This window comes from Trichomycterus rosablanca, chromosome 14, assembly GCF_030014385.1.
Source record: "Trichomycterus rosablanca isolate fTriRos1 chromosome 14, fTriRos1.hap1, whole genome shotgun sequence".
In the NCBI taxonomy this organism is placed as follows: Eukaryota; Metazoa; Chordata; class Actinopteri; order Siluriformes; family Trichomycteridae; genus Trichomycterus; species Trichomycterus rosablanca.
In genome coordinates this window covers 2,855,449-2,882,729 of record NC_086001.1, presented here as the reverse complement: position 1 = coordinate 2,882,729, position 27,281 = coordinate 2,855,449, and the positions used below count along the sequence as shown (strand labels likewise).

At 40.9% G+C, this 27,281-nt stretch overlaps 2 protein-coding genes across 2 annotated transcripts; both read right to left on the bottom strand.

The window, feature by feature from the left end:
* Positions 1–309: 309 nt before the first annotated feature.
* On the bottom strand, positions 310–12,086 carry cldnd1b (claudin domain containing 1b). Its single transcript, XM_063008877.1, has 5 exons — positions 12,044–12,086; positions 9,611–10,095; positions 8,787–8,894; positions 2,371–2,508; positions 310–697 (listed from the first exon to the last, which is right to left on the bottom strand). Exons 2-5 carry the CDS (start codon positions 9,903–9,905, stop codon positions 477–479), a joined length of 762 nt encoding a protein of 253 aa, XP_062864947.1. The 5' UTR covers positions 9,906–10,095; positions 12,044–12,086; the 3' UTR covers positions 310–476.
* A 918-nt stretch (positions 12,087–13,004) lies between these two features.
* On the bottom strand, positions 13,005–26,310 carry glb1 (galactosidase, beta 1). The gene is made up of 16 exons (XM_063008488.1): positions 26,250–26,310; positions 23,415–23,587; positions 23,178–23,328; positions 20,729–20,789; positions 20,389–20,483; positions 19,807–19,987; positions 18,793–18,851; positions 18,579–18,700; positions 18,001–18,041; positions 17,813–17,925; positions 16,925–16,999; positions 15,793–15,882; positions 15,596–15,709; positions 14,700–14,831; positions 13,952–14,227; positions 13,005–13,728 (listed from the first exon to the last, which is right to left on the bottom strand). Exons 1-16 carry the CDS (start codon positions 26,298–26,300, stop codon positions 13,474–13,476), a joined length of 1,989 nt encoding a protein of 662 aa, XP_062864558.1. The 5' UTR covers positions 26,301–26,310; the 3' UTR covers positions 13,005–13,473.
* Positions 26,311–27,281: the final 971 nt, after the last annotated feature.

Below are 27,281 nucleotides of genomic sequence, written 5' to 3'. Positions count from 1 at the left end.
ATCTGTGTTAAAGTCCCGGCAGAGCTATCGGCCGGCCGGGCGTCCACACAGACATGACTGGCCGATGGATTGGCGCCCTGTTTAGGGTATTCCTGCCCTTTTCTGGGTGTTTCTGGGTAGAACCAGACCCGCTGCGATCGGGACCAGGATAAAACGTTTGATAAAAATGAATGGCATGAAAATTTTTATAAAATTCTAACCTAAGATGTCCAGATAGTTCTGATTATAAAACCAGGCAGCGGTCAGACGATGTACAGAACAAAACAAAACAAGCTGCTGCACTTTTACTTACAAGAAAACAATCAAACGCTCATTTAAAACCTTCATTTTTCCTTAAAACAACAGTTAAAACAATCCCTACATTACTTATAACGCACCGTATGACCAAAAGTACACGGACGCCTACAAAGTGCGGTCCATAAACACATGGATCCATGTTTTGTGATGAAATGGACGCTCCTGACCGGCCGGGCGGATTACGCGACCCTGTAGGCGGTCATGCGCGTGTAGTTCTTGCGGTGGCTCCTGGCGGCCCACGTGAACAGAGCGGCAGCCATCATCTGCAGTGGAGAGGAGACCAGCGCCAGGTAGAGCGACCAGCCCAGACTCTCGCCGACTCTCTCCGGCCAATGGAACGCCTGCTCCAGGAGGTCGATCCCGGCGAGGAAGCAGCACACCGTCGCCAGCGAGCACAGACCTGCGCAGAGCGAGAGATAAATAAACTAACGTTTTAAACAGTAAAATGAGCTTCCTGATCGATAAGACCTCGTTTTCTGGTCATATCCAGCTCCCGACTGTGAATCTGCTGCTGCTTGGATCACCACACCACAATCTACACCACTTCTTATCGCCTGACGGTGTCGAGTTCCCACGCAGAGACCAATTATGTACAAAGAGCCACGCTAAGCTCCATGTGATTCGACCCCCCCCCCCACACTTAAAGTGTAAGTGTAATCACAGTTCAAATAAGTGATCAATTACCCGCTCACTGAAGTCAGTTGCCAATTTACCCCGATTACTCTGACGACTGACGGAATGGCACTTCTCTTAACGACACGATTGACTTGCTCCGAGTTGACCAGATCGCTAGCTGGCCCAATTATCCCTACACCGGGTCACATATGACGCAAGCGCGTACGTGCGAGTCCTCCCGGAACCCATACAGATTGCACTGTTGATATGAGAGTCTATGAGAGCAGTCGGGGCGATTTTCAATCAGACTGAAATCACCCGAAAGAGGCGGTTCTGTACAGAACACAACTCCACACTGATTGGAGTCTGATATTCAGAAGCAAGATAAACCGTCCAGATCAGTCACAGCTTCTTCCCCTTCGCCCATAAGTGGTGCGTCGCACGATCGCCCTAAAAACTCCCAGATCAGACCATCTATAACCAGCTGTCCTTCTCCCCTCAAGTAGCCAACGTGACGATGTACAAGAAGATTCGTCCATTTCTCTCCATGGAAGCCACTTAGATTCTTGTCCAGTCACTCGTAGTGTCACGGTTGGACGACTGCAACTCCCTCCTGGCAGGTGCTCTTATGTCCACTATTAAACCCTTACAACTCATACAAAAAGCAGCTGCTCGCCTGGTCTTTAAACAACCTAAACACTGCCACATCACCCCACTGCTGCGTTCTCTTCACTGGCTTCCTGTAGCTGCCTGATGCTCGCCTACAAAGCCAAAAATGGAGCAGCCCCGAGCTACCTTCGAGGTCTAATAAAACCCCGCTCTGTACCACGCAACCTCCGAGCCACTAGTCTCGCTCGACCTGATCCTCCACCCAGGACTCGAGGAAGACGAGCATCAGCATCAAGGCTCTTCTCTGTACCGGCACCCAAGTGGTGGAACGAGCTTCCTCTGTCTGTCCGAACGTCTCTCGCTGTCTTCAAAAGACGATTAAAAACCTTCATCACCGCTTTACTAAACGCGCTAATTTATTTCTTGCATTTAAAAACTGGTTCTAACAGGGTTTCTGCAGATTTGGACTGTTGTTTACTTAAACTAGAGTAAGGTAACATTCACTATGGAAGCACTTCTGTAAGTCGCTCTGGATAAGAGCGTCTGCTAAATGCCAGAAATGTAAATGAAAAATGTAAAAAACGATCCGCCCCAGTTCCTCGGGGTCTTTGGGTTTGACCATTATTAAGTACTTCTCAAATCCGGAAGGTCCGCCAATCCCAGTTCATACTGGTGCAGTTCTATCCCGCCACAGTGGAAAGCACCCTCACATCCGCCATCAATGTTGGGCCTGGTTGAAATCTGGACTGCTGAGGAGGAAATCACTGAATTTGGTGTGTGTGTGTGTGTGTGTGTGTGTGTGTGTGTGTTGTGTGTGTGTGTGTGTCGTGTGTGTGTAATGTCTCTTACCAGCCAGCAGGTGGAGTAACCCAATGACCAGCGTCGGGGTGATGCTGCGACACAGACAGGCACACACCCCGGTCAGCGCAGCCAGGAACACCAGACCCAGAGACACCAGCGGGAACACGATCCGACACCGCCACAGATCTGACAGAGCGAAGACTGGGTTAGAAATGCCGATAACATGCACAGTGTTCTGAAATCCTCACGTCTATGAGCGCCCTCTTCCTAAAAACAACGATTTGACAGCACACGGTCATGGTGAACCTCCCTCAGGCACTGGGAGACAAACATTATTTAACAAGGCTTCATTTAACAAAAAAAACAACAAGAAGTGCAGTGCAAGAAGTCCAGTTTTCCCCCAATTTTCCTCCCAATCTAGTCGTATCCGATTACCCGATTGCATTACGCCTTCCCTCCATTGCTGCTGACCTTCACTCTGGACCGACGAGAGCTGTAACTAACACCCTCCGGTAATCCAGCCTGCCAGTCTGTAGCAGAGCCGAGATTCGGACGGACGAGTTAGAGACGTCAGCTCATTTTTTTTATAATAAAGCAGCCAAGATCTGAGTTTGCAAAGACGGAACACCTGATCTACTTCTTTACTTCGAAGGAACAGTAAAGAAAAACTTAATTCTGCATCTCTATAACGCTGAAACGTTAAGTTAAAATAGATGATATAAATGTTAAAAACTTTATTAAAAGACATGTTTAATACATTCAGACAGAAAATCATTGTGGCCCTGCTGAAATGGGTCAGGTATGGCCACACTGTGCACCTTCGTTCAAACCTCCCTCACCTTTAGACACTCCGTTACAGTCTGGGAAGCGTTTTCACACTTTATTTATACACATTATCACACTATTCGAGCCCTCAACCAAAATAGCAGTCAGGACTAAGTTTATATCTATATACAGTGTATCACAAAAGTGAGTACACCCTTCACATTTCTGCAAATATTTTATTATATCTTTTCATGGGACAACACTATAGAACTAAAACTTGGATATAACTTAGAGTAGTCAGTGTACAACTTGTATAGCAGTGTAGATTTACTGTCTTCTGAAAATAACTCAACACACAGCCATTAATGTCTAAATGGCTGGCAACATAAGTGAGTACACCCCACAGTGAACATGTCCAAATTGTGCCCAAAGTGTCAATATTTTGTGTGACCACCATTATTATCCAGCACTGCCTTAACCCTCCTGGGCATGGAATTCACCAGAGCTGCACAGGTTGCTACTGGAATCCTCTTCCACTCCTCCATGATGACATCACGGAGCTGGTGGATGTTAGACACCTTGAACTCCTCCACCTTCCACTTGAGGATGCGCCACAGGTGCTCAATTGGGTTTAGTCCATCACCTTTACCTTCAGCTTCCTCAGCAAGGCAGTTGTCATCTTGGAGGTTGTGTTTGGGGTCGTTATCCTGTTGGAAAACTGCTATGAGGCCCAGTTTTCGAAGGGAGGGGATCATGCTCTGTTTCAGAATGTCACAGTACATGTTGGAATTTATGTTTCCCTCAATGAACTGCAGCTCCCCAGTGCCAGCAACACTCATGCAGCCCAAGACCATGATGCTACCACCACCATGCTTGACTGTAGGCAAGATACAGTTGTCTTGGTACTTCTCACCAGGGCGCCGCCACACATGCTGGACACCATCTGAGCCAAACAAGTTTATCTTGGTCTCGTCAGACCACAGGGCATTCCAGTAATCCATGTTCTTGGACTGCTTGTCTTCAGCAAACTGTTTGCGCGCTTTCTTACGCGTCAGCTTCCTTCTGGGATGACGACCATGCAGACCGAGTTGATGCAGTGTGCGGCGTATGGTCTGAGCACTGACAGGCTGACCTCCCACGTCTTCAACCTCTGCAGCAATGCTGGCAGCACTCATGTGTCTATTTTTTAAAGCCAACCTCTGGATATGACGCCGAACACGTGGACTCAACTTCTTTGGTCGACCTTGGCTAAGCCTGTTCCGAGTGGAACCTGTCCTGGAAAACCGCTGTATGACCTTGGCCACCATGCTGTAGCTCAGTTTCAGGGTGTTAGCAATCTTCTTATAGCCCAGGCCATCTTTGTGGAGAGCAACAATTCTATTTCTCACATCCTCAGAGAGTTCTTTGCCATGAGGTGCCATGTTGAATATCCAGTGGCCAGTATGAGAGAATTGTACCCAAAACACCAAATTTAACAGCCCTGCTCCCCATTTACACCTGGGACCTTGACACATGACACCAGGGAGGGACAACGACACATTTGGGCACAATTTGGACATGTTCACTGTGGGGTGTACTCACTTATGTTGCCAGCTATTTAGACATTAATGGCTGTGTGTTGAGTTATTTTCAGAAGACAGTAAATCTACACTGCTATACAAGTTGTACACTGACTACTCTAAGTTATATCCAAGTTTCATGTCTATAGTGTTGTCCCATGAAAAGATACAATGAAATATTTGCAGAAATGTGAGGGGTGTACTCACTTTTGTGATACACTGTATATATTAGGGCTGTCAAACGATTAAATTTTTTAATCGCGATTAACCTCAGAATTTCATATAGTTAATCGCGATTAATCACATTTAAAAAAAAAAAAGAAGAAAACAAGGATTTTTAAGTGAAATGTTACAATTAAAATGGTGAACACATTTTATGCTTAATGTACTGATGTTAAAAACTGCTGGGACAAGAGAAAACTGTAAGGGAGTTTTATTCACTCACATACTAGGCAGTAATACTATCCAGCAGAGACCCTCGACTTCGTATATATGTCAGATTGTAGGTTAAAATTTCTCCATCAGCAAACATTGTAGATCAGCGGTGCTTCAGGTGGGATAAGGCGTAGTTATTGTAACAGACTTTTCTGTGCTTGTATCGTGACAATGGTTTGATGGACGTTTCTACACGAAGTGAGTGTGTTTTGACCCTTTGGGGCTTCCATAGTTCATGGAATAGCATGCTTGGCTAACGACTCTAGCTGTCCGCTATTCGGTACCGTAACAGAAGAAGTTAATAAAGTGTTTTGCTCCCGACAACTTGTGAATATAGCGTGTATTTATTTATTTATTAAGCGAGTGCATCACTACGACGCTCGGTTACATTATGATAACAAACCGCAAATGAAACACGGTGGCAAGTCTCAACATGAACTACGGGTGACTCGCAGGGCCAAATAGAATTTGCGTTAACGGCACTAATTTTTTTAATCGCGTTAAATTGAGATCGCGTTGATGCGTTATTATCGCGTTAACTTCGACAGCCCTAATATTAGGGATGTCCCGATCACGTTTTTTTGTTCCCCATACCGATCCCGATTATTCATTTTGATCCCGATCCGATACCGATTCTCAAACCGATACTTGTATTTTCTAGATATTGTCTAGATAAGAACTAGATAATACTGTTCACACAGTGCACACTTCAAGTACATTACAGTTATTCACATTAATCCAGTGTACATGTTTAACAACTGAATAGCTCTGCAGTGCTGAAGGGAAAAATGCTGCATCCAAACTATTGCTTAATGTTTTTGTATTTTTACAAAATCAATCAAAATGAGTGAGATAATTACAGTTTTACTTTAAACTTTACATTCGAAGAAAAAATCTGTTTAATGCAGTGATGCACTAAAAATGAACAGAAATCTGTATAGCAGCAATATAAGAAAATAAAGTTACTTAAAAGCATTACAGTAAAACCTGAATACCAAAATAAAATGGAAAGGCTCTTTTGTTATGAAGGAAAGCCAGTTCTTAAAGTGCTTGTATTGTGACAAGGGTTTGATGGACGTTTGTACACGAAGTGAGTGTGTTTTGACCCTTTGGGGCTTCCATAGAACATGGAATAGCGTGCTTGACTCAACTGTCGGCTATTCGGAACCGTAACAGAAGAAGTTAATAAAGTGTTAAATGCTCCCGACAATATGTGAATATACCGTGTATTTATTTCTTTATTAAACGAGTGCATCACTACGTTGTTTTGTAAACCGGTGTGATCCTCGACTCGCACACACTCTCACACATGAACGCGGCTCTGCTCCCACCGCCTCGTGAAACGCTCACACTGCAGACGTTACACTTCACTGTTCGACTTGTTTTACTTTTCAATTTAAAGTATTTCCACACAGCGGACACGCCGACGTAACACAAAAGATCGGGATTAAGATCGGGTTTAGTAAAGCCGATTCCGATCAATTAAAAAATGCCTTGATCGGCCCCGACATCCCTACCTAATATATATTTACAAACTGAAATGGGGGAGCACTGTTCCGTTAAATGTGTTTGTCAGAGACAGCTAGGTCTTTCTCCAGGGGGTGCGAAAATATACAAACACACACTAGCACTAAGGTCCACAAAAGTGCTAAACATGCACATATTACATCCACATTAACAAGAGAACAAAGCGAGTCTCCCGACAAAACAAAGCCTATTACTAATGTAAACAGAGAGACGAGCGCCGGCTAGTGGACGATTACTGAACTACTGATCTCGGTACGCTTGAATTTTAATCAGACATTCGGTTTTCCAGATTTTGTCCGTTAAATCCGAAATCTGTTAAATCAAGGTTCCTTTGTATGTGTGTGTATTAGTGTGTATACAGTTTTATATATATATGTTTATGTATATAGATTTGTACATAATAATCCCAACTATCACAGCAACATGTTGCACAATATTATGTTCAGTATTAGTATGATGTTCAGTTCTTGCACAACTTGTCATTTTGCACATTTGGTTCACTTTAAATTGCTTCTATTTTTTAAATTACACTTTAAGTTTCCATTTTAATATTTCTACACATTTTTATTGTTAATATAAATATATATTCTGTTCGATTCTGTACCAATTACTAATGTGGCAAAGCAGTCACAATTAATTTGCTTCGATTTGCCATTTAACTTTCCGTGCCTCGAGTCCTGCCTTGCTCTCGGTGTTTCCGGGTGAAACAGGACACACCACGACCCTGACCAGGATAAAGCGGTCGATGTAAATACAGTAAAATAGAAAAGCGAAGAAAGAAAACCTCGTCCTGGTCGTGGTGTTCGCCTTGCTGTTGTACATTACTGCAGTGCTGGCTGTGTTTCATTCAGTACAGACCTGTCAGAGGTGTGTTGAATATTGTGATACCACTGTATTCTGTATAAGTTTACCACTGTTCCTTCCTTGGACCACTTTTGATAGGTGCTGACCCCACAAGAGCCGCAGTTCTGGAGATGCTCTGACCCAGTCGTCTAGCCATCACAATCTGGCCCTCGTCAGACTCGCTCAGATCCTCACGCTCGCCCATTTTTCCTGCTTCTAACATCGACTCTGAGGATAAAATGTTCACTCGCTGCCCGATATATCCCCCCCACTAACAGGTGCGGTGATGAAGAGATAATCAGTGTCATTCACTTCACCTGTCAGAGGTCATAATTAGAGATGGGACGATCGATCGGCTACGGCTTTAATCAAAATATGCTATCGGCGATCGGCGATATTTCCTAAAAGTAGCCGATCCGATCGTGTGATATATAAAGATCACGTTAAGCTTAACGGCTCAGTGGATTGATCCAGACTTTGAGCTACGAAGCACCAACCATCGCATCACCATTCATCAACCATCGTACAGAAACCACAGTGAAAGCTCTTCATGACCTAAAATAACATCATTAACGTTGTGCATCATACATACGATGTAATTTTGCTGATTGTAATATTTACTTTAAAAAGATAATTCGACCCGGTCACATCTGAGTTGATTCTATCAGCACGTTATATAAACTCCTGGTTCACTTTGGTAAATCGTGAGCGGTTCTTACTTGTGATGTAGATGAGAACAGAAAACGTTACAGAGCCAATCAGAGGCAAAAGTTTATTCATTATCAAATTCGTTAGTTCAGGATCATCTGCTGAACTTTTAGAAAACTTTTAGCTCCTTAGACGGAACGAGTCTGACTCGGTTACAGATCTGTGCTAATAGCAGTTTAATGAAGCTTTTTAATGTAAGAGAGTCACACAGAATGTTCTGTAGTAGCTGGTGTTTATTTAAAACCACGACATTTAATTAATAACAGTAAACACCGAGAGATAACCGAGAAGAGAAACTTACGCTTCGCGAAAAATGAATCGACTCATGAATCAATGAATCACTTATAGCGATACTGTGAACAAAGCGTCTCTGTAACTCCGCCTCTTCTAAAGGCACACACACACACACACACACACGCTGCTCCGGTTTATCTTTACTGTGAGGCTCTTTTTAAGTGTATTTACTGCTAAACCCCCCCCCCGATCGGAATCGGCTATCGGCCGATGTCCCTGAAAGGAGATCGGAGATCGGAATCGGTGCCAAAAACCCCGATCGGTCCATCTCTAGTCATAATGTTATGCCTCGTCAGTGTACCAAGTGTATAAAAGCTGGTTTGAGGTTCTTACAGGTACGGAGAGGATCTTCTTCCTTGCTGCCGTTGGTCAGAGGTCTGTATTTGGGTTCAAACTGCTGAGACAGAGAGAACACCTCACACACCGTCTCCATTTTAAGATCTACAAAGAAAAGAGAGAAAGAGAAATTAAGGATTTAATTATTTTTATGTACACAAAACTAAAAACATCATGTGGTCGCTGGTTCAAGCCCCACCATCGCCAATGTTCCACCGTTGCTTACCAGCTAAATGAAGTGGACGGATGGCAGACAGGTGATAAAGAGACTAAAGAGAATAAACGCTGGAGGGTTCGGAGCTAGCGACTAGAATTAGGATTTAAGGTTATGGTTGGACAAAAGACTAGGTAGATAGATTGACAGATACACTATACAGCCAAAAGTATTTGGACACCTGACCGTAAGCTTGTCGGACGCCCCACTTTAAAATCTAATTTTATTTTGAGCTATAACAACAGCCGCTCTTTTGAGACGCTTCTCACGAGACTTTGAAGCATGTCTGTAGGAATTTGTGCCCGTTCAGTCTAAAGATGAAAGCAATTTTATGGCTGGGAACTGATCTGTTGATGTTCCGGTTCATTCTAGAGCTGTTAAGTGGGGCTGAGGTGTCTGGAGTCTCTTTAAACCGAGCTTTTCTTCATGTCTTTTATAGAGCTCGCTTTGTGCACAGAAGCACAGTCATGCTGGGACAGGAAAGGGCCTTCCCTAAACTGTTGCTGCAAATGGATTAATTACGCCTGTTAGCAACTGGCGTGGCTGAAACACACACATTTAAGAATGAGAAGAAGCGTCCCAATACTCGTCACACAGACGTACTTACCAGGTTCTTTCAACCAGTGAGAGTTCTGAGGAACCAGTATGCAGCGCCACCACAGTCCCAGCGTGCCGTTCAGCCTGAACAGAGCCTCGCTGTACGTCTTCTCGTCCACGTCTTCGCTCCGAAACGCCGTCTTGAGCTGCTGCAGGTCCGACGCGTTTTTGGCATCGTTGCTGGGCGGTGGGCTTCTGTACTGGTACCAGTGCTGAGTGCCGACCGCCACCGAGAGGTACACGCTGGCCAGCAGGCTGAGCACGGAGCCGATCACCAGCGCCGTGGCGTATCGGTTATCCACCATTTTTATGCTGGTGATGATCTATGTTCTGAACCACGGTGTGAGAGAATTTGCTTCTGTAGAGTTCACTAGGGTCAGATTCTACACAACATGGTGCTTATGGGTAAAATCTTGATTTGCGCCGACCATTAAAACACATCATATCACTTCTTTTTACTTTCCAGAGAGGTGAGACATACAGAGCTTCACTGACCTATAAAAGAACACAAAATATCTGGTTATATAAAAAATAATGTTCATTCATTCAGCCATAACATTAAAACCACCTCCTTGTTTCTACACTCACTGTCCATTTTATCAGCTCCACTTACCATATAGAAGCACTTTGTAGTTCTACAATTACTGACTGTAGTCCATCTGTTTCTCTGCATGCTTTGTTAGCCCCCTTTCACCTTGTTCTTCAATGGTCAGGACCCCCACAGGACCACCACAGAGCAGCTATTATTTAGGTGGTGGATCATTCTCAGCACTGCAGTGACACTGACATGGTGGTGGTGTGTTAGTGTGTGTTGTGCTTAAACACCTCACTGTCACTGCTGGACTGAGAATCATCCACCAACCAAAAATATCCAGCCAACAGCGCCCCGTGGGCAGCGTCCTGTGACCACTGATGAAGGTCTAGAAGATGACCGACTCAAACAGCAGCAATAGATGAGCGATCGTCTCTGACTTTACATCTACAAGGTGGCCCGACTAGGTAGGAGTGTCTAATAGAGTGGACAGTGAGTGGACACGGTGTTTAAAAACTCCAGCTGCACTGCTGTGTCTGATCCACTCATACCAGCACAACACACACTAACACACCACCACCATGTCAGTGTCACTGCAGTGCTGAGAATGATCCACCACCTAAATAATACCTGCTCTGTGGGGGTCCTGTCCATTGAAGAACAGCATGAAAGGGGGTAACAAAGTATGTAGAGAAACAGTCAGTAATTGTAGAACTACAAAGTGCTTCTATATGGTAAGTGAAGCTGATAAAATGGACAGTGAGTGTAGAAACAAGGAGGTGGTTTAGGCCATGATAAAGTGGCTGAAAGAAATAAAAATTTGTGCCCCTTCAATCAAAAAACCATTCACAAGGTCAGAAACTTGAGCTGAATGTGAAGGCCTGGCTCACAATATGCCTTCTAATTCATCCCAAAAGGTGTTGACTGGGTGGGAGGTCAGTCCCTCTACGCCAAACTGGTCAAACCATGTCCTTACAGATCTCACTATAGTGCACAGGGGCACAGACATGCTAGAACAGTAAGTAAAGGGGCAAAAAGTAGGAAGAACATCCTTTAGTTTATGTTGATTTTACACACCTGTTGGCAATGGGTGTGGCTGAAACACCTGGAGTCAATAATTACTGGTGTGTGTCCACAAGCTTTTAGCTCTGAAGTAAACATATCATTAAAATAAGTAGTTTATTACTTGTTTGTCCTTAATATAGATGTTTTTTACGAGTGTGCGTACACTTTTAACCACAAAATGTGACCTAAATAAACCGGCTGGTACAGCTCTGGCGGTGTTCCAAATAGCTCCATTAGCCCTAGATAGTGTACATGCTAAACGTATTTCTAAGCCCTATATAGTGCACTACAGATTTGTGCATTACTGTATTTGGGATGCTGCCGGACTCAGTCATTTAAAAGGAATTTGCAGATAGATGTTTTTTATACCACGTATTTAAAAAATAAGATTAATTTAATAAATACAAATGTAGCATATTAAACATTTAAAATCATAAAATACATAAACAAAAGACTATTAATATTTTAAAATACATCAACGTATTGATGGTCATATTTACTTTACTCTAATATAATAACTATATCACACTAAATGGTTAATTATTTTCTGTTTTATTATTGAGATTTACAGCTTTATTAAACTCCGTAAACACTTTATTTATGTTAATCATTAAATACATTTCATTTAAAAACGCGACCTCCACTCCGTATCCTTTACGTTGCATTACCTATGCTAAGCTAATTAGCTGTTAGCGTCTAAATGTACAGTTCGCAATGCGTTTCCATATTTCACTTGATTTATATCTTAATAAACTGCAACCCTCTGAACTTTAAATGTTTTAAACTGTCAATACATCTTCATCTCATGTTTATTTATCTACATATGGTGAATTAAATAGAACTCACCGATGTAGAAATCTTATCACCGTTTGTCCTTTTCCGGCTGCGCCTTGAGCAAACCCTGGACTTGTTTCAAAACCTCTCCACTCTCCCTACACTAGTCCACTACAACGGGTTTTAAACAATAGCTTATATACACTACTTAGTGCACTTTGTATTAAACAAAAAGCCATTTAGAATTCAGCCTAAATCTGGAACATATAACTTGAGGTGATAAGCTTTAAGCTCTATTATCTCAGAGAACAATAGACTATAACAATAAAAAAATTTAATTCATTCGTGTGATTTAATTTTATCTTATTACACAGACTCCGCGATGGATTTGGTGTCACGTACGGATTGTGTTATATATATATATATATATATATATATATATAAACTAAATAGTTGAATAGGTATAAAATACATAAAGTACTATTTCTTAAATAATATTAATTATATTATTATTTTATTATATAATTTTAATTGACATTGAACTATTTTAGCAACTATGCCAGTTGTTTTCTTTAATTTGTATGTCTGTTTTCTTTAATGCTTATAGATTTATTGGCTTTAAACATTTACAGAACACGATACAATTGTAACAATAGTTTACATTCTAAAAACAAGTCAGTTTTACTGGATTTACTACAAAGTTTAAGTAAGTTTTTTCTTGAATGCCTTTATTTGTCATATATACATATCACATATCCTAGCTTGATTGGAAGCGAGGGTCAGAGCGCAGGGTCAGCCATTGTACAGCGCCCCTGGAGCAGAGAGAGTTAAGGGCCTTACTCAAGGGCCCAACAGTGGCTGCATGGGAGAGCTTTCAGTTGATAGCTCTACCCACTAGGCTACCACTGTCCCTAATTAACATTTAAATTTTAACATAAACAAAGTGTTTATACATGTGCATTATCACGACTTCTTATACTTTTAGCAGTTTTAGAAATGTGTAACAACATACTAGCATAAATAAAGCCACACATACAGTAGGTAAGTATTTAATCTCTTTATATACATTATAAGCCAAAAATAATCTTTAAAAAACATTATTGCACATATTCTTTTCCAGCAGTATGAAAAGTGAAAATAGTAAAAATCAGCTTTGTTCCCAAAGTAAAAGACTTGTGTCGTTACCTTCATTACACAGTTAAAACAGTCATGAAAAAGTTTTCTCAGTTTTCTGAGGTAGTACAGTACGTGATTTAAAGGTAAAAAATTGTGATATATTTGAAAACGAAGCATTTTATTTAGAAATCCAGCACCCGAAGAAGTAAATGTTGTAAATCAGAATGATTTTTTACATTGAAAACACTGGAGAAATTCATATTGTGTATTCTGTGTAATCTGTGTAATCATATGGCTCATTATTTATAATACAAGCAGACTTGGGCAGTGCCATTGGTACAGTGTTATACCCAGTGCAATTCCTCAGATAAACAGCGGGTACAGGGTTATACCCGGCTGTACATGTGTACTGGATTTCTAGTGAAGGGTTTCTGGTATTGGATGGTGCCGTTTATAACCGGAACGTCAGTAAACTCCACCACACACTGATCATCAGAGCAGGGTGCGGACTCCAGTTCCAGTACAGTGATGTTATTGGGAGCACTGGTGCTTAGGAGACACGCCGGTACGAACAGAGTGACCTGAGGTCCGCGCGAGGGCCAGTATCGACCCACGTTAACACCGTTGATCCACACTTGACCCTGCGTGGGTGGAAAGAGGAAACATGTTACATGTGTTGGAGGAAGCATGTGTTAGCCAGTCACCATCCTTAGCCAGAGTTGGTGTGTTTCAACCACCAGAAGTTGCCAAAGTACACCGAAAAATGTAATATATCCAAATGGAGAATACAATACAATAAAATACTACAGTAATAGTTTCACACACATTTTAAACACATTAACTTTATGAGCAGCTGATTCCTACCTTCCTCCAGTTAGGGAAGCGGATGTAGGTGTCCTGTGGAAGATCAGGGATGTGATCAGGAATCTGGAAGGTACCACCATAGAAGGTAGGAGGAGAGAGGACGATGGGTGGAGAAGTTGGGGGTATAGGGGGTGGAGGAACGACGACTTTGCCATGCTTGCGATGAGGCCGTGAGTCCCAAAGCAGCCCGGCTTTCACCACCTCGTCTATACTCAGACTGTACACGGTCCAGTTACCCAGAGTTTTATTACCCAGAGTTAGATTGGATACCAATCCCTGCAATAAAATACAGGACACAAGGATGATGGGTGATTCAGACCGTAAGCCCCGGTAACACCAGCTTTTTTTGGATGTGAAAAGTCAAACAAATAAACAAACAGAACTCGTTTGGGGACTGGACACAGTCAGTTCTGGTGCATTCTGAATTAATGTTACGTAGACTAGCATTGACTTTACTTTTCTTAAGTGCCACATAGTGCCCCCTGATATAGAACCTGATATGAAAAGGGGGAAAACGAGAACCGTGAAAGCGCCGGTGCTCAAAAATGGTCACAGTATGTCAAAAAGTGCCGGTACTGTGTACAGGTGAGTGCCAGCCCACCTCCAGCACTGATACATTTAGAAAGTGCCATTTTAACATTTTTGTTAGGCTATCTAACAATCTGGAGGGTCTCTTCCCTATTTTGGACATAGCCAACCATTGGCTGATAGCACTGCTAGGGATTCAAACCCTGGATTCCGGCCAAACCTTGAAGTCGTTGATGTATTTGCCGTAGTTGACCCTGCCCATGTTCTCCACCAGCACGTCCAGTCTGCTGCCAGCTTTACCAGTTATATTGATGCTGATGGTTTTATCTCTCTCTAAAATCCCCACGGCAACCTGAAGCACAAACACACACTCACATCAGCGCATGTAAAACAACACAGGAACATCATAAACGTTAATTTATTTACACCTGCACAAGGCGAGTTCATAAGTGGATCAGCCTTGTGCACGGAGAGCCACACCCTGATTATGCATTTTTCCTCTACTCTGTGCAGTCATGAGGAATCCGGTCGGGCTAGCAACCCGGCCCGGCTAGCAAAAGGGCAGTGATAGCTCAGTGGTTAAGGTACTGGACTAGTAAACAGAAGGTTGCCGGTTCAAGTCCTGCCACCACCAAGTTGCCACTGTTGGGTCCCTGAGCAAGGCCCTCAACCCTCAATTGCTCATCGTGTTCAGCTCATTGTGTAAGTCGCTTTGGATAAAAGCGTCTGCTAAATGCTGGAAATGTAAATGTAGTTCAAGCTTTGGTGTGCTAGCGTATTTTACCGCTGCGCCACCTGAGCGGCCGTTTATATTTTGATGTTGTGCTTTCTTGGTTGACGGTTTCTTTAACAGTTCCAGGTTTGTGCAAAATAAAGATTATATTATAATAAATATATTTAATAATATAACTAAACTCAAACTAAATTGTTATTATTATTATTATGACATAAAATATTAATTGCATTATCACAGAATTATTATGATTTAACTCTGCTTCCCATACAGTCTGTGTAGGCGCCCGGCTGGTCGATAGCGCTGCCGGGATTCGAACCCGAGATCCCAGCGGAGATTCACCTAAACGTAATGAAAGGGAGTGCAAAAAAAATAACGCTCACCCCGTCGACGGAGACGTAGGCTCGATCGTGGACGCCGTTCAGAGGAGACGAGAGGGGCGTCGGCGTCACACAGCCTGCAGGGAGCGCCGTCTGATACAGCATGAACCCGAACACCTGACCAGGATGAAGAACACATTTACGTCAGCGGCGTCCGGCACGTTAACGCGAGGAAGGCGCGGCAGAGGCGGGCGGGTCACCTGATCGAGCTGGATGAACGTGAGCGGGTACGGCGATCTTACAGGACCTGAAATGGACAGGATGTCCAGGGACTCCGACACTGTCTGTAACTGTGAGGAAAAACAACAACATTATTTAAGTAATTGTTTTATTTAACCGGACATATTAATATCACTGTATGACCACAAGTATGTGGACACCACTTCTATACACACATATAGAGTTCATGTGTTCCAACCACACCTACTGCTAACAGCTCTAGAAGATAAAAAATTAATGTCTTTTTTTTTTTTTTTTAACCACCGTTTTATCCTGGTCAGGGTCTTGGTGGGTCTGATTCATTGGGGTGAAAGGCAGGAGACACCCCAGACAGTTTGCCAGTCCATCAAGGAGCGAGCACACACACACACACACACACACTGAGGGCTGTTTCTAGCATCTCCAGTTAACCAGACTGCACGTCTTTGGACTTGAAAACACACACACACAGACACAGGGAGAACATGCAAACTCCACACAGAAAGGACCCTGCTCGCCGCCCGGGGTATCGAACCCACGAGCTTCTTTCACCGTGCTGCACTTTAACATGCTGCCGTCTTCCCAAGACTGGGGGGATAACCTCTTATTAATCCTAATGGTTATCAATACCGGGCGTACGCCCTCAACAGGGTCTCGGTTCAAAGCAGGAAATCCACCTTCTGCACGTTTTAAGTAACTCGGCAGACACGCAGAGAACATACCAAACTTCTCACAGACCGAGACTGAAACGTGGATCAAACTCGAGCCACCGGGGCACATGTTGTTGTGCAGTACTCGCTTTATTAATAGTGGTCAAGTGATTATTTAAATTCAGTCATTGTTTTTATTCATGAATCATCTTAAATATCCTGGTCAGGGTCCTGGAGAAGTCTGAGCCTCTCCCAGGAACAAGACGGTAATAGAGTATAAAAACAAACATATTGATTCTAATGGTTTTAGAATGGGATGTCCAAAAAGGTCATGGTCAGGTGTCCACACACTCTGAGGCATATAGTTAATAGTCAAAGTACATCTATATATTATATATATTTATATAACACACACACACACACACACTGTATTAGGAGCTAACTACATATTAAAATAGAAATGTATGTCTATATAAACTCTTACTTTCTTCATTTTCACAGGTCCATATGCAAACTTGGGTGTAGATGGTGGCACGATTCCATCAGGTAACTTCCTGTACTGTTAAAAATAAAACAATATAGGTATAAAAACAGATATTTAAAGGTTAAAACATCTGATTCATATACCGTCAGTTTTCTTAGGTTTATCTAGCTAACCTGGGTTGCCAAATCTTATACATTGGGACGCCGCTTCTAAGTATTGAATTAATGTGTTTCAGCCGCAGTTACTAACAGGTGTAATGAATCAATCATATTAGGGAAACGATATGCTTCTGATTTTGCAGCAACAGTTTAGGGAAGGCCCTTTCCTGTTTCAGCACGGCTGTGCCCCTGTGCACAAAGCAAGCTCTACATCAGTGTCCAGCCATACAGACTGAACAGGCTCAAATCCCCACAGTCATACTTCAAAGTCTTGTAAGTGCTGTTATAGCTAAAAAGTTCACTTTTACTTTTACATTTTCAGCATTTTAGCAGACGCTTTTATCCAAAGCGACTTACACAATTGAGGGTTAAGGGCCTTGCTCAGGGACCCAACAGTGGCAACTTGGTGGTGGCGGGGCTTGAACCGGCAACCTTCTGATTACTAATCCAGTACCTTAACCACTGAGCTATCACTGGCTTTTACTTTTTACTATCTTTAGATTACTGATCTTTATTTATATTTAGACTATTGATCTATACATTAGTTATTTTTATTTATACTTAAAATGTATAAGTTAGGGTTCTGTCTGCTTGGCTGCTCGGGTTTCTTAAAGCCTTTTTAAAACATGCAGAAGGTGGATTTAACTAGACAGTTAGGATTCTAACTGTGTTTATCTTTCTGTCTATCTATCTGTCCATATGAAGAAATAAAAGAAACTTTTAGTTTGACCTTTTTAATGACATCACGAATAGCGAAGTATTTCTCCGTCAGATCTCCAGCCTCGGTCAGAGGGGCGTCGTAGTCGTAGCTGGTGGGCTGAGGGGCAAACGGCGTGTTGGCACCTACAATCCGGACCACATGGAATCAGAACCCTGACTGTGTCTCTTAATGCAGGTAAAAAAGTTCTCGTAACTCACCGTTCCAGTACGCAAAATTGGTTCCTCCAATAAACATGTACCTTTAAAATAAAAGATAAAATAAAAATAATGAATATTTATTTACATTTTTCAGGATTAAGCAGACGCTTTTTCCAAAGCGATTTACAGTACTGTGACAGGATATTGTCTAAGCAATTAAGAATTAAGGGCCTTGATCAAGGGCCCAACCTGGCAGTGGTGGGGCTTGAACGAGCGACCTTCTGATTACTAGTATCTTTACCACTAAGCTACAACTGCCCTGTATACCAGTATACATACAGTGGTGCTATTGGCCGGTCGGGCATTTACACACAGGTTTGATGACCTTCAGTTGATGTTCCAGTTCATTCCAAAGTAAACTGAGCTTTTCTTTATGTCTTTACAATTATGCTGGAACAAAAAAAGGACCTTCCCTAAACTTGTCATTTTCTTTATATAGTCGATTTATTACACCTGTTAGTGACTGTTGTGGATAAAAAACATGAATTTAAAATTAAAAGGGCGTCCCAATACTTTTGACCGTTTGGCAGTACTAGCAGACGTGTATTGATTTATTTATGGCGACCTGAAGAACGTACAGGTTGACGTTGGCTCCCAGGTCCAGGATCTCGGTCAGGGACTTGATGAGGATTTTTGTGGAGGTTACAGAGTGAGGTTCACCCCAGTGATCCAACCAGCCGGTGTAGAACTCAGAGTTCACCTGAAAACAACCCAGAATTAACATTATTTTCACTTTATTCATTTAAAACAAATAAAATCTGTGCTTTTCAATATGAAATTAGAGATTTTTACCAGGGGGCCACGGGGTTCAACCTGTCTCTGAGTCTCGAAAGCTGCCGTTACGTTACCGCCTGATGAACATATCAAAACACAACGTGAACGTTACAGACAAATCAAAAGGGTTCATTAATTTTCATCAGTTTTTAAATGCTAATCTTTAGATCATTTATTTATCCATTTTTATTAACCATGTTGGTTGGTGTTGGGAGATGTCTGACACCACCTGGACACACTGAACTTCTCCCAGACAGTGACTAAAACAAGGCTCAAACTCGGGTCTCTAGGTTGCATGTTGCTGTGCAGCACCATCTTTATTAATACTGATCAAGTGAAAGAACAATAGATGAATAATTTATAGATTAATAAAGATTAAAAATCTAAAAATCAATAAAAATGAATAATTTATAGATGAATAAAAATGAATAATTTATAAATTAATAAAGATAAATTATTTATAAATAAATAAAGATTAACTATTTATAAATTAATAAAGATTAATTATTTATGCATTAATAAAAAAGAATTATTTATAAATTAATAAAGATAAATTATTTATACATTAATAGATTCATAAAAATGAATTATTTATAGATTAATAAAGATACATTATTTATAGATTAATAAGGATTAAAAATTTATAGAGTAATAAATTAAAAAAACTTAAAGATCAAGAATAATCAATAATTTATAGATTTAAAGGTCAATCATTATATATCAATAAAAAAAAAATAAAAAAAAATCTAAAAATCAATAAAGATCAACAATTTATAGATGATTAAAAATCAAAAATTAATAGATCAACAAAGATCCTCTGCAAAGTCAATAAAAAAAAATTAAAGATAAAAAATCTACAAATCAATAAAGATAAAAAAAATCAAAAATCAAAGATCAGTCAGTAATTTACAGATAAAAAGAAATAATCTAAATGTAAATAAAGATCAATAACGATCAATAATCTAAAAATAAAGATCAGTAAAGTTCTAATCCCACTCCTCACCCGCACCGCCGAGATTCGGTTCCTCTCACCTGGGCCGAAGTCGACGGTGGCGTAGACGCCCTGCAGAGCTCCACACTTCAGGAACCCCGGCGCCGCCCCGTCCGTACTGAACAGCACCACCTCGTCCCCCAGGTGAGAGCGGAAGAGCTTCACGAGATGTCGCAGGTAATTAAAATCACAGGCAAAATAGCTGCCGTACTCGTTCTCCACCTGTCCCAGAGTCCCAGAGGGGCGGAGGAGAGGAGAGGGGGGCAGAACGAGGTCACATCTGCTCTCCGTTCATTCATTCATAATCAATCCATTCATCCTTTATCAGTCTGTCCATCAGTCAGGTCTACAGTATACGGTCTAAAGTATTTGGACTCCTGAGCATGAACTGTCGGACGTCCCATTTAAAAAACAAACCTTATTAAAAGAGTTTCTTTAATAGAGCTTCCTGCGCTACAGCAGTTTAGGGAAGGCCCTTTGCCAATCCAGCATGACTGCACAAAGTTGGGAGCATATTTTATTTATATCATTGATTTATTACATCTGTTAGCAACCGTCGAGGCTGAAATTAGGGGCGTCCAAATACTTTCGACTCATGAGTATACTGAAAGCTGGTTGTGTACCTGCACTGTGATGATGGGGCCTCCGTTTTGGTACAGGTACGACTTCACCAGGGGCAACAGCTTCCCCATCCATCCGTCCACCGCAGCCAAATAATCTGAAGCAAAAATACATACAGTGCACTGAAGATAAACAAATGAACGGTGTGTGGGTGGTGCACAGGTCTGTCACCCGGGTTCCACTCTCAACAAGTGCTATCGGCCGGGCAGGTGCCTACACAGACATGATTGGCTATGTCTGAGACAGAAAGGAACGATGGAATTATTAACTATAAGGAATTATAAACAATAATAAATAAATAAAGATGCCCTGGCTTTTGGTACGTATATTTTGAAGTCGTACCTGGATCAGTGGAGCGAAGCACGATGTCCTTCTTCTTCAGCAACCACGCAGGCAGCCCCCCCTAAAATAACCCAATAACCAACCATGTTAGTAATTATGTGTCACAGTGTTAGTATGTGTGTTAGTTTAAGTGTGTGTGCGTACGTGTGTGTGAGCATGTGTATATGGGTGTGAGTGAGTGTATGTGCATTGTAGTGTGTGTGTGTGTATATATATATATATATATATATATATATATATATATATATATATATATATATATATATATATATATATACACACACACATAAATATATATAAATATATATATATATATATATATACATATACACACACACATATATATATATATATATATATATATATATACACACACACATAAATATATATAAATATATATATATATATATATATACATATACACACACACATATATATATATATATATATATATATATATATATATATATATATATACAGTGTATCACAAAAGTGAGTACACCCCTCACATTTCTGCAGATATTTAAGTATATATTTTCATGGGACAACACTGACAAAATGACACTTTGACACAATGAAAAGTAGTCTGTGTGCAGCTTATATAACAGTGTAAATTTATTCTTCCCTCAAAATAACTCAATATACAGCCATTAATGTCTAAACCACCGGCAACAAAAGTGAGTACACCCCTAAGAGACTACACCCCTAAATGTCCAAATTGAGCACTGCTTGTCATTTTCCCTCCAAAATGTCATGTGATTTGTTAGTGTTACTAGGTCTCAGGTGTGCATAGGGAGCAGGTGTGTTTAATTTAGTAGTACAGCTCTCACACTCTCTCATACTGGTCACTGAAAGTTCCAACATGGCACCTCATGGCAAAGAACTCTCTGAGGATCTTAAAGACGAATTGTTGCGCTACATGAAGATGGCCAAGGCTACAAGAAGATTGCCAACACCCTGAAACTGAGCTGCAGCACAGTGGCCAAGATCATTCAGCGTTTTAAAAGAGCAGGGTCCACTCAGAACAGACCTCGCGTTGGTCGTCCAAAGAAGCTGAGTGCACGTGCTCAGCGTCACATCCAACTGCTGTCTTTGAAAGATAGGCGCAGGAGTGCTGTCAGCATTGCTGCAGAGATTGAAAAGGTGGGGGGTCAGCCTGTCAGTGCTCAGACCATACGCCGCACACTACATCAAATTGGTCTGCATGGCTGTCACCCCAGAAGGAAGCCTCTTCTGAAGTCTCTACACAAGAAAGCCTGCAAACAGTTTGCTGAAGACATGTCAACCAAGGACATGGATTACTGGAACCATGTCCTATGGTCTGATGAGACCAAGATTAATTTGTTTGGTTCAGATGGTCTCAAGCATGTGTGGCGGCAATCAGTTGAGGAGTACAAAGATAAGTGTGTCATGCCTACAGTCAAGCATGGTGGTGGGAATGCCATGGTCTGGGGCTGCATGAGTGCAGCAGGTGTTGGGGAGTTACATTTCATTGAGGGACACATGAACTCCAATATGTACTGTGAAATACTGAAGCAGAGCATGATCCCCTCCCTCCGGAAACTGGGTCGCAGGGCAGTGTTCCAGCATGATAATGACCCCAAACACACCTCTAAGACGACCACTGCTTTATTGAAGAGGCTGAGGGTAAAGGTGATGGACTGGCCAAGCATGTCTCCAGACCTAAACCCAATAGAACATCTTTGGGGCATCCTCAAGCGGAAGGTGGAGGAGCGCAAAGTCTCGAATATCCGCCAGCTCCGTGATGTCGTCATGGAGGAGTGGAAAAGCATTCCAGTGGCAACCTGTGAAGCTCTGGTAAACTCCATGCCCAGGAGAGTTAAGGCAGTTCTGGGAAATAATGGTGGCCACACAAAATATTGACACTTCAGGAACTTTCACTAAGGGGTGTACTCACTTTTGTTGCCGGTGGTTTAGACATTAATGGCTGTATATTGAGTTATTTTGAGGGAAGAATAAATTTACACTGTTATATAAGCTGCACACAGACTACTTTTCATTGTGTCAAAGTGTCATTTTGTCAGTGTTGTCCCATGAAAAGATATACTTAAATATCTGCAGAAATGTGAGGGGTGTACTCACTTTTGTGATACACTGTATATATATGTGTGTGTGTGTGTGTGTGAGTATGTGTCACAGTGTAAGTGTGTATGTTAGTATGTGTGTTAGTTTGTGTGTATATGCGTGTGTGTGTATGATTAAGCATGATTGTGTGTCAGAATGTGTGTTAGTGTATGCATGTCTATGTGCAAATGTTTGTGGATTTATGTGTGTGTGTGTGTGTGTGAGTTTGCATATGTTAGTGTATGTGCATGTGTGTGTGTGTGTGTGTGTGTGTGTGATGTGAACGTCTGACGGTCAGGTGTCCAAATACTTTTGGCCACATAGTGAATGTAAACTTTTAACTTAGCTGTATTTCAGTCCTCACCATGTCCCACTCGGCGCAGATGTACGGTCCAGGTCTGAGAATGACCAGCAGGCCGATATCCTTACACAGCTGCAGGAAGTAGCTCAGGTCTCCATCCCCCGTGAAGTTGTACACGCCCGGGATGGGTTCGTGGAAGTTCCACGGGACGTACCTGATAAATAAAGCACACGGGTACGGTCACTCTCATTCACTCGTCCGTTTCGCTCACTCTGGCGCCCTGATTGTCTGTGACCTTACGTCTGGACGGCGTTGAGTCCGGCCATGTACATCTTTAACAGACGGTCCTTCCAGTAGACGCGGGGGATCCGGCTGTAGTGAACGCTGCCCGAAATGTAGCGGAACGGTTCTCCATCCTTCAGGAAGCTGTTGTTCTTGTAATCGATGCTGAAACTGGGAGCAGCTGCGGCGAGCTAAAGGACGAAACACACACACAGGTACAGTGAGACAGACGTCCAGTGTGTTTACACACATCGTGTCATTTAACTTTGTACTCATAAACATAAGCAGTATAAAAATGTAAATGTATCGTCCTCATCTACGTCCATAAATGATTATTAAAGCATCGGTGCAGTCGGGCCTTCTCGAGCAGAGATGCATTCAGAATAAAATCAGACGACTTCCTCAATACAAAGTCGTCACGCCAGTTATAAAACACTGCATGACAGATCACAAGACAAGAGGTATGACACATTACGACAAGGTTAAAAACAGACAACCATCACACCTTCAGCATCAGTGTTGTAGTTAACAAACAGTTCTGCCAAAAAATCGTAGCTGCTGGAATGTAGTCGAGACCGTTTTGATGGTTCTTGGATTATATCTGACCGTACGGACAGATTTAGTTTTCTTCCTGACCTGGGTAGGAAAGCACTGCTGTGTGTAGTCTTTAACTCATGCAGACAAACTAGTAGCTACTCATATGGGAACAGAGAAGCCAGCAGTTTGTAGTCAATCATGATTACTGATGAAGATCGGAGGGAATTTCAAATCAGAGGCAAAGTTCAATGATATTAAAGAACTTCTTAATCATTAAAGTTACTGTGAGTATATTTTTGACCCTGGAGATTTTTGAAAGAACTCAAATCTCTGAAAGACTCTTTGGAAAGGAAAGTGTGTAGTCTCAAAAAAAAAAATCTATGTAACAGGGACCCACAGTAATATAGATGAGCTGTAATAAAGACACACAGTTATAAGGATCTGCTGTAATAGAGATCTGCAGTAATATGAATCCACAGTAATAGGGATCAATTGGGATACGCTGGAATAGGGACCCACAGTAACAGAGATTTAGTTTGAGTTTTATTAGGATTTTAACATCATCTTTTAGGCAAGGCAAGTTTATTTGTATAGCACCTTTCATACACAGTGGCAATTCAAAGTGCTTTACATAAAGAAAAAAATTAATTAAAAGCATTAAAACATCCCTGAGATCTAGAACCTCAGAAAGACTTCTTGCAAACATTTTGTTACAATTAAGACAACATGACATTCAAACAAGAGAGATAAAAAATTAAGAACATGAAAAATTAAAAGAAAATTTTGTAAAATGTACCCTACAATTTGGGAAATACGAAATTAAAACAAGAGAGATAAGCAATTAAAACATGAAAACCAAAAGAAAATATAGTAAAATATACCCTACAATTTAGAATGTACACTACTCTATAAAAAGAATTATTAAGAATTATTATTAATGTTAAGAATTATTAAGAGCATGAAAAACTAAAAGAAATATGGTAAAATGAGGGTAATGGCAAAACTTTTGAGCTCAATCATTGGCACAAGAAAAAAGAAAAGTTTTTAACCTGGATTTAAAGATTTCTACATTTGCGGAACATCTAATATCTCCTGGCAGTCTGTTCCAGTTATATGCAGCCCAACAGCTAAATGCTGCTTCACCATGTTTAGTTTGGACTCTGGGCTCAACTAGCTGACCTGAGTCCATGGATCTAAGAGAGCTACTGGGTTTATATTCTCTAAACATTTTACACACTACAACGGTAGTTACTCGTTACACAAGATTCATCAGTTCAAGTTTAATATCAAACACAGTCATGGACAATTTTGTATCTCCAGTTCACCTCACTTGCACGTCTTTGGACTGTGGGAGGAAACCGGAGCACCCGGAGGAAACCCACACAGACACAGGGAGAACATGCAAACTCCACACAGAAAGGACCCGAATCGCCTCAACTGGGGATCGAACCCAGAACCTTCTTGCTGTGAGGTGACAGTGCTACCCACTGTGCCTCACATACGGTAATAGAGGTCAACAGTAATGGGGACCACTATAGGAGGTCATTCCTGCCCACTACTGTGGCAATTTATAAAAGGATAATAAACATTATAGCACACTGTACTGTTTGTTCTGCACAACTCACAGCTGCACACCTTTAACCTGCAATATTTAATCGTATGGTCATTTAGTGTTATTTGTATATTTACATAACATAATTTTATTTAAATATAAACAACCTTAGGTCTGTTTTTGCACTAGATAATGTGTGTGTGTGTTTGTGATGTTTGTTATGTTTGTGAATTGCTGCTGTAACACTGCAATTTCATTCTGGGGATCAATAAAGTGATAAATCAAGCAACCAATCTATAAAATTCTCAAGACTGTCATGACATTTATGTCCATATATAATGTATGAAAACTTCTGGACTTCAACTGTACACAGTGGATCTTATTATTTAATACAAAACACTAAGTGAAAACGATTTGGATATTTAATGAAATAACACATGGATTAAAATGAAGTGAATTTATAAGTGAATGTGGACAAACTTCTGCACATTTAAAAGCACAATTACTGCTTATATACTGAACTTTATTATCTAAACATAAAATATGACATGTGCACAAGTTTAAGGACATGAAATATATAAGATTAAAATAATAATTGTGCACAAAACAAGCCAAATGTCATGTTTGTTTGTTTTCCTGTATAGGATGTGACCATTATAAAACATTACATGAACTTTATTTATCCACGGGTGTTTAATCATCTGTATAAGACTTGTTTATTTTATAATACTGAATATAATACTGAATTAGAAACTAATACTTACAGTAAATGGAATAAATGTGATGAAAAGCAGTGCTGCAGTAGTTAAAGCCATAGTTTCTGTAGGTTTGGTGTGATTGTAGCAGACGCGGTGAGGAAGTATCAGCAGGCATGTGATCTGTTGCGTCCCAAATCAACCTGATGTTCACTAGCTAGTGAACCTTACTGGAGTCTCACTAGAGCTCAACAGTGAGATGACATCTTCTCAATGATTTCTTTTTTATGGTGCATGGGGTAGAATTCTGTGTTAATTGTTATTATAAGGCATTTAGCAAGAGAGTCTGCCATGTTTTTATTTGTAAGCAGTAAATATTAGGGTTGCTGACTTTCCATTATAAACCAGGTCGTTTGGAAGTCAGAATTCATTTATTTAGAAAGGAACATTTTCTGTCCCGAGATAACACCAGGTGGTAGAATGTAATTTTGGGTGCACTTTTTATTTAATTTCTAATTTCAGGACTCAATGCTCACAGAAGATAAACTGCGGTCAAGCCAGCGTCCACTTCAAAATGCTCAGTCAAATCAGCCCCCCACGTTGTTTCTAAGGATGTGCCTATACTAAACATTACAGTAACAGCGTCTGGTAACACTGAAACAAAAAAAAAATCACTGACAACCTAAACGTGACTACATCAGTTATAAATATATCAGTTAAAAATATATATAAATGTATCAGTTAAAATATATAAAAATATCAGTTATAAATACAGAAATATATCAGTTAAAAATATATAGATATATCGGTGATATATCAGGCCTTTATTTAAATATGATACATCAGAATTGCTTGATATTAACTGAATGACATCTACAGATGGTGTACTATCATTATAAAGTGGAATTGATGTGTGGAAACTAGAGAATTCTTTTTAATTACAGTCTAGAGTTAAAATAATAGAAATGTGAAAATATAAAAGGCATTTATTCAGAAATGACACATCAGAATTGCTTGATATTAACTGAGTGACATCTACAGATGGTGTACTATCATTATAAAGTGGAATTATTTTGTGGAAACTAGAGAATTCCTTTTTAA